The sequence below is a fragment of the Xyrauchen texanus genome, chromosome 44 (assembly GCF_025860055.1).
Source record: "Xyrauchen texanus isolate HMW12.3.18 chromosome 44, RBS_HiC_50CHRs, whole genome shotgun sequence".
NCBI classification, from domain to species: Eukaryota; Metazoa; Chordata; class Actinopteri; order Cypriniformes; family Catostomidae; genus Xyrauchen; species Xyrauchen texanus.
Genome location: NC_068319.1, coordinates 21675198 through 21684217, shown reverse-complemented (window position 1 = coordinate 21684217; position 9020 = coordinate 21675198). Strand labels below are relative to the sequence as shown.

The following is a 9020-nucleotide window of genomic DNA, read 5'->3' as shown; positions in this document are numbered from 1 at the left end:
AGTAGTGTTGCAGAGATGAAGGACCAAATGCAGAGATAGAACTTAAAGGCTTTATTATACAAAGAGAAAAAATACAAACAAAAAAACTCACAAAGAAAAGGTGAACTAAAAACAGAACTAGCATTAAACTAGAACCGACGGAAGACTTGTTTTTGTGCGAAAAATATCCATATTTATAACTTTATAAACTATAATCACTAGCTTCCGGTAACGGCCGTCCAAGCGTTCACTGGCTTCCTCTATCCTCTGTGCTTTTGCTTTCGTCATTACTCACTGGAGCTTACACTTTGCCTACATCATACGTCAGAACTTGACTCTCTCATGAATGCACGGACGGCCATTACCGGAAGCCAGTGGTTATAGTTTATAAAGTTATAAATATGGATATTTCTCGCACAAAAACGCATCGGTTTGCTTTAGAAGGCCTTTATTAACTCCCTGGAGCTGTATGATTACTTTGTTGATGGATGGATGTGCGTTTTTGGGCTTCAAAATCTAAGGTACGATTCATTCCGTTTATAAAGCTTGGAAGAGCGATTTATATCCGATTGTGTTTGGCTGAAACAAGAAAGTCATTGACAACTAGGATGGCTTGAGGGTGAGTAAATTAGAGGATCATTTAAATTTTTGGGGGAACCCTTTAATAGGCTGTGGAACGCTCTCGCTTCGAGAGGGGGAAAACACAGGAAACAGGGTTTTGGATAACTTCCACAGGTAACAGGGTTTTTAATCTTTCTTCACACACTTTTTGTACATCACTTCTAAAGTCTTTCTTGGGAACACTGGGTTCCCTTGTCACTCTCTCTTTTCTCTGGAGGTTCTGTGGCTGCTTTTATGCTGCTCTCCCCGAGCTCACTGGAATTAGAGACAGGTGTTAGACATGATTTAGCTCAGGTGCAAGCGCCCTTACCGCTTCCTCTCCCCGATGGGCACTTGACCAAGCCCCCGCTGCCACATAGGCAAACCAACAGACAAGGGAACAGGCGACAAACGAATAAAACAACAAAACAATTGAGGACAGAACTAAACATGAGGGAAGCTAATATAGGGAGCGGTAATGAGACAGGTGATGTGGCTTATGAGCAGATAGGAGTAACTGGTGATGTCATGGCAATGGGGCTAGCATACAGCACGTGGCACTTGCAGACACAAGAGGAAGAGTAACAAACAGGGACATGACAAACTAACAGAGGGAGGAGGCACAGTCTCAGTCAAACTATGATATATAGTGCATTGGTTGATTAACGACTGTGTTCAGCTAAGCAAAATTACTATTTTGGGCAAATAATTATATCTACTGTCGACAGAGATGGGACCAAGTCACACATGTGCAATTTTCAAGTAAGTCTCAAGTCTTAACCTTCAAGTCTCAAGTAAGTCCGAAGTATTTTTTTCTTGGGCAAGTCAAGTCAAGTCAAGTCACAGGCTATGTCAAGTCAAGTCCAAGTCAAGTCACAGGCTATGTCAAGTCAAGTCCAAGTCAAGTCACCTTATTATTGTAATTTTACCTGCAGAATCTGATCATAATAAAGTGAAAAGACAAGATATAAGTAACTGTCAGTAAATTACAATACTCATGTTCAGTAAAATACATCATGGAATCAAACAAAATTGTAACTTCATAAAATTATTTATTTTTCACTTCTGCCAACAGTGTTTGAAATGTTTTAAATTTTAAACATTGAGTCCATAAAACAAATAACGGCTTAACATCCAACAGACTCCTCTCTGAACACCTCCCTCTCTCTCTCTCAAACACAGTTACGTACATTAAACTTTGTTACATTTCTCCTCTCTCTCTCACACACACTCTCTCTCTCTCACACACTCTCTCTCTCACACACTCTCTCTCACACACACACTCTCTCTCACACACTCCCACACCCACACTCACTCTCACACACACTCTCTCTCCCACACTCCCACACCCACACTCACTCACACACACACTCACTCTCACACTCCCACACCAACACTCACTCACTCACTCACTCACTCACACAGAGTATATCCATAAGCCTATTTTTGCAATGCCTGTCGGTACACGATCCGTTCCACCTGCACGATCCGTTCTACGCATGCGCGTAATTACGTAGTAGAAAACGTCATGGTTTAAACGTCACTGTTTTCCTACACTATCGGTACCACGCATGCGATGAAACACTTGACGGCCAGGCGGCACAACTTGCGGCATATTGTGTAACGTTAGTTGTATTGTGTTTAACATTTCACAGAGGGTCTATTTTGATGCTTTTAAACGTAGCTTACGCTATGCATTACGATGCGTTTACGTGGTTGCCAATCCAAAATAATAAAGGAGAGTTGTTACATGAACATACATGATCATTTTCCTCCATACTCTCCTTTGCTATTCATTGCTGTATGGTATTAGGCTTAACTTACCGTGTTTTGGTCTGAGGTCAGTAGTATTGTCAAAGACGGTTTGTGTAGTTTTTTATAATTAAAAGCTGCTAGTATTAGTTAACATTTAAATTGAGTAATTTTGTATTAGTATGGGTCTATATAGGCTAATATCTATATAATATAAATGATGAAAATAATCCCTTCAATGTTGTTTACAGAAGACTATAAGGAACATAATATGCATTTCTGCCTAGACTATCTGCACTTACATGAAGAACTACAAACAAGTCTGGGGAAACGTTATAGAGTATTTCAAACTGACAATGGAAATGACTTGAAAGAAGCATGTGTACACACAGAAGTGACATGAGACCAGCGGTGAACAGTAGTGAAGTACACGTAACTTTATTTAAGAGTAAAAAATTATCTAGCACACACGCAGAGTGTGGGTTGCAAAGTCACCCTGATACACTCACACTAATAAAATGTATATGGGTGACTGTGCACCCTAACTCCAGCATTTACTCTCAGGTTGAGGGTGTCTTTACAAATAACCATGAAGGTTTCCATGTCCTGGATGTTTTCAAAAACAAAAGTGAAAGGCTCCATGGCATAGCACTCCATTGACTCCTTCAGCACCCTCCACGCATTCATTTGGTCATCATGATCCATCAACATGTATGATGGTTCTTGAACCTGGCCAGTGAAAAGCCCAAGACTGTTCCTCACAATGTATTCTGCCTGGTACATATGTTTCAATGTGAGGGGCAGCTCCTCCACTTCCACCTGTTCCTCCTATGATAAAGTAAAATACCATAAATTAAGACTACACTACAACATAAGATGTTTTGGGTCTTTCAAAAGGGGCCTAAAGACATATTTTCAGCATAAATTAAATAGTTATGAGTAATGGTTTGTATATTATTGTATTTTCATTAGGCTATTAATTACGAACCTTTGTATTGTTTTTATTTGTAAGCCACTTTGGACAAAAGCATCTACTAACTCATATAAACCATAACATGCACAAAGTAAATACAGGTAGGTCTCACAAAATTAGAATATTGTGGAAGTTTGTCAATTTCAAAAATTCAAATGTAAAACTCATACATTATATAGATTCATTAGACACTATGCTGAAATATTTCTATTATGCGTGTTAATTTTGATTACTATGGCATATATCTAAAGAAAACCCAAAATTCAGTATCTCACAAAATTAGAATATCACAAACAACCAATAAAAAAACAAGAATTTTTAATACAGAAATGTCAGTCTTCTGAAAAATATGTACACGTATATGCACTAAATACTTGGTTGGGCCTCCGTTTGTTTGAAATACTGCATCAGTGTGACGAGGCATGAAGGCAATCCACATGTGGCACTGCTGAGGTGTTATGGAAGCCTAGGTTTATTTAAAAGCAGCTTTCAGCTCACCTGCATTGTTGTATCTCGTACCTCCGATCTTCCTGTTGGCAATGCCACATAGATTCCCTTTAGGGTTCAGGTCAGACGAGTTTGCAGGGCAATCAAGCACAGTGACTCCTTGGTCATTAAACCAGGTATTGGTACTTTTAATTGATCAATTGTCACACATTATACATACATTTCTGCACATGGTGAAATAATTGGGCAGGTTCCAATTTCAGTTTATTTTTTATTAATTTGCAAAAACTTCTACAATTCTGTATTTTTCTGTCACTATGGGGTACTGAGTGTAGATTAAGAAGAAAAAAAATTAACAAATGTCTCTAGGAGATGGCTGCAATGTAACAAAGGGTGAAACATTGACCACGTTTACATGCACCCTCTTAAATAATGGGATTTTAGCAATATTGCGATTATACTTTACCTCGTGTAAACACAATACTTAATAACGTGATTAAGCTCATAATCGCATCAACTATAATCGTATTAAAACAGGTGGCGTAGGCCGTTTTTAATCGCAGTATGCTGCCATGTAAACACAGTAATTGCACTAACTGAAGTGCGTGTGTGTTTTTGTCACGCACCTTAAGGGCGTATTCATTTTAAACTTGACATTAGGACGTTTTCCCTGAACTCTGTCAACACGACTCACTGTCAGCAGTCTGCCTTCATCCAGAAACAGCTCAAATAACGTGACAGCAGTGTATAACACTGTTACAGGCCCCGACATAATATTTCGGTCTTCATCACGGCACAGAATAACAAAATACGTCCATAAGAACCCGTTTGTTATTTAACATACGTAAATTAAAACAGTGGACAGTATAAGAGTTCATCATTTGTGCTCTGCTTTGGGCTATGTGTGAATAATCAGAAAATAAAAACTGCTAGTAGGAGTGAAGAGGTTTGCTCCAGTCATGTAAACATCTTACTGCAATTAACTCTGATCATTGGAAATAATCGCAATATTGGTGTACATGTGAATGTATGTGCACAATGTATTATTGGCTGTGAATACTTTCCGGATGCACTGTAATGTATGTGCACAATTTTTTTAGCCTGTGTGCACTAAATGTATCCTGTCTCAAATGTTTTCTTATATACCTTAAAATGTAACACCACTTGACCCATGGTGAAATGCTGTTTTGTCTCACTATACACAGTGTACTGTATATGGTTGAAATGACAAACCCACTTGACTTGAACTGTTTGTTACGATCTTCTATTTTTGAATATATCACGTGACGTAACATGTTGTATAAATCTATATAATGTATCAGTTTCAAGTTTTACATTTAATTCAGTAATTCACACACTTTTCCACAATATTCTAATTTTTTGAGACCTACCTGTATAGAATGCATACGTGAAAATTGTTGTCTGTTTAGTTTGGCCATACCTTGACTATTTGGGGTCGAGAAATCCTATAAATAGGTGGTAGGGTGCCTGCCATCAGCTGTTCTGCCTCCTCTGTCCAGAAAGCAAAGCGCTGCCCGAAGTTCTGCCCATGCCTATTCAAAAGTATGGTACTTTTAATGTAGCATAATTTTAAAGCAGACCAATGTTTTACAGCTTGCAATGTGTCCTACCTTGCAATCGACAATTTCTCCAGAATCTGGAGACACCACCACTTCGAATAGATGGTATGTCAGTCTGTAATACACATGTAATATTGGAGTCTTGCATTGTTTGTTTTTAACATTCTTTGATACATATACATTCCATGAATTACAACTTACATCCAAAAAGTGAAACATGGCACCAGTACAGATGCAAAGGGCATACTGTTAAAGAGAAAAATAATGATTACGGAGATTTAGGACAAACAGGAGAAATTTAGTAGAAATTGTATAAGTTTACCATAAGCATGAATATCCCACAGCTCTGTCCATCTGACTGAACTGGAAATGGCTGAAAAGTAATATACAGTTACTCAGATGTGATGTTGACAACCATATATAGTGTCCGCTGAGCAAAATGAAATAGCAAAATTACATATTAAGCAAAGTTACATCAAAATCTTTGCCCGTCTTCTCCACCCACGGTCCATTAGCCACTGCTCCTGCAAGTTGTCTGGAAAAAAATTATGCAAAACTGAATCCATAGAACAAGGTTTTTGCCTCAATCCTAAAGCCAGAGAACAAGGCTTTTACTCAAACCTAAAGCCAGAGAACAAGGCTTTTACTCAAACCTGAAGCCAGAGAACAAGGCTTTTACTCAAACCTGAAGCCAGAGAACAAGGATTTTACTCAAACCTAAAGCCAGAGAACAAGGATTTTACTCAAACCTAAAGCCAGAGAACAAGGCTTTTACTCAAACCTAAAGCCAGAGAACAAGGCTTTTACTCAAACCTGAAGCCAGAGAACAAGGCTTTTACTCAAACCTGAAGCCAGAGAACAAGGCTTTTACTCAAACCTGAAGCCAGAGAACAAGGCTTTTACTCAATCCTAAAGCCAGAGAACAAGGCTTTTACTCAATCCTAAAGCCAGAGAACAAGGCTTTTACTCAATCCTAAAGCCAGAGAACAAGGCTTTTACTCAATCCTAAAGCCAGAGAACAAGGCTTTGCCTGAACAGGATATCAGTCCATTTCACTCAGTTTGATCTGTATTTGTTAAGGCTGTTACACAGTGTTGTTCAGGATTAACTGGATGAAAAAAAAAAAATTTTATTCCCATAGTAGCATGTAACTACATGCACTTTCTGTTCTCTGTGTTAGCCTTAATCGGTCACAGGTCAAACCTTGCTAATGTCCTCTGCTTATGCGTTTCAAACCTAAATATGGTTCGGTATTTCTCATCTCCAAACCCATTTGGACATAATGAGTCCAGAAAAATAGCCTCCTTCTTAGCAACTAATAACACCTATGAAGAACATACCCTATTAATGTCAGCTATAGGGGCACCAACTGGTTTAAAAATAGAGGAAAAACTAAAAAACAATGTAACTGTACACAAAGCATGTAGTGGCTTGCTGTTTGTGACCCCCTAGACCATGCTGGCAAAATGATGATATCTTTAGATTCCACATTGTCCTATGAAAAAAAAAATATGTTCAGATCTCCTTGGACATATCTTCACTTAAAGAGGTGTATCTGCTGGACTTGTCAACACATTATGCAACTTACCGGCAAACTAGGTTCCCTTAGTTTCCATTTAGGGACTTCAAATAGGTCAGCAATGTGGACATCCATTCCCTGAATAAAATTGTATGTCTGCATTTCATATACATATATCTCACAAAAGTGAGTACCCCCCTCACATTTTAGCAAATATTCTGTTATATCTTTTCATGGGACAGCACTATAGAAATGAAACTTTGATGCATCTTAAGGTAGTCAGTGTATAGTTTGTTATGCAGTATAGATTTATTGTCCTCTGAAAATTACTCTACATACAGCCATTAACGTCTAAACAGCTGGCAACAAAAGTGAGTACACCTCACAGCGAATGTCCTAATTGTGCATAAACTGTCAATATTTTGTGTGAGTACCATTATTATGCACTGCCTTAACCCCTACAGACTTGAAATTCACCAGAGCTGCATAGGTTTCTATAGGAATCATCTCCCAATCCTTCATGATGACATCAGAGCTGGTGGATGTTACACTCCTTGCTCTCCTCCACCTTCCACTTTTGTTACCAGCTGTTTAGACGTTAATGGCTGTATGTAGAGTTATTTTTAGAAGACAAAACATCTATACTGTTATACAAGCTGTACAGCAACTACCTTAAGATGCTTCACAGTTTCATTTCTATAGTGTTGTCCCATGAAAAGACAAAGCATTTGGGAAAAATGTCAGAGGTGTACTCACCTTTGCACAAATTTATGTGTAAGTCATCAAGGTAAATACAAATACATACATGTCTCCTGGCTGCAGCCTCTACCAGCCTGAAGCACGCATTCCCAATCTGAAAGCACAGAATGTTTTGCATAATTACAATAAAGGCATTAGAACCATCCAAACTAGGGCTGAACGATATTCTGTTTTAGCATCAACATCGCGACGCGTGCATGTGCACAAGGAAACACCACCAATTTGTCTGATCACTTAAAACGGCACCACAAAGCGCTTTACGACGGATACAAAGTCCATTTCCTCACAGAGGACTTCGAGATAAAAAGTCGCAGTTTGCAGACGGCATTTTTCCCGGAGAGTCATACAGCCGAGAAAATCGCAGAGGCCCTGAGAGAAGCGGTGACGGCGTGGGGCTTAGATGAGACACGTCAAGTCTGTATAACAACAGATAATGCAGCTGAACATGGTGAATTATTGACTTTAGCCTGGATTGATGGCTCACAATATCGCTAATATATATCGTTGGAAAAAAATATCGCAATGTATTTTTTTTCCAATATCGTGCAGCCCTAATCCAAACTCTTTACAGCAATATCCACTTACATTGCTCTCCACCTGTTTATCTAGCCCCAGGCTCCAAAAGTCCTCCCTTCGAAGACAAACTGGGCCATCCAGAACAACAATTTCTTTTGCTGGACGTGTTCTGTCTAGCACATAGGTCAGCTAGAAATAAACAAATATCCCTGTTAGGAATGAGCAATCATGCATTTATTATTTAAAGCACACTAACAAGCTGTGCATGTGAACATCCAGTTTAGTTTGGCACTCACCACTTGTTCTTGCTGAGGACACAACCTCTTGGACCACAGTGGACCTTTATTGGCATACTGGTGGTCCACCATTCCAATGTCTTCTGCATCGTTTTGGCTGCCCTCAGATTCATGGCTATGATCTACACAACAGTAAAGTAAATACTAATCATCATTGTCAAGTGTCATGTTTATATTTGCTATGTCACCAAGTAGGATTATTACAATACCTTGTGGCCGAAAGTAGGGCCTTAGCTGCGTAACATTAACTTTCTGTATTTTCCCTGACATAGCCACACTTGCCACACCCTTCTCGGTCAAGGATGTGAGGGTGAATGGCCCTTGGTGGAGATCCTGCAAACAATTTCCCTTCTTCACCTTCTTTTGGGCTCCCCAATTAGGACCTCGTCCCCTGCCTTAACTGAGCACTGGCTGAACCCCTTTCCTTTTCTTTGCCTCAAAAGCCTTTTTTGTTTCCCCTGTGCCTTTTCAATGTTTTTACGTACCTTAAAGATAAGAATATATTACTATGCGAACATTCTTATTCAAATTGAACATGCCATCCACACAACTCTGAACAAACCGTTTCATTGAGGGCCTTGACTCCAGCTAGTTTTAGC

The 9020-nt window shown here is 39.1% G+C and overlaps 1 protein-coding gene across 1 annotated transcript; it reads right to left on the bottom strand.

Moving 5' to 3' along the window:
* Positions 1-2797: 2797 nt before the first annotated feature.
* LOC127636387 (uncharacterized) lies at positions 2798-8691 on the bottom strand. The gene is made up of 8 exons (XM_052116835.1): positions 8631-8691; positions 8422-8543; positions 8195-8314; positions 7656-7703; positions 6920-6988; positions 5383-5423; positions 5193-5304; positions 2798-3159 (listed from the first exon to the last, which is right to left on the bottom strand). Exons 1-8 carry the CDS (start codon positions 8689-8691, stop codon positions 2842-2844), a joined length of 891 nt encoding a protein of 296 aa, XP_051972795.1. The 3' UTR covers positions 2798-2841.
* Between the last annotated feature and the right edge of the window lie 329 nt (positions 8692-9020).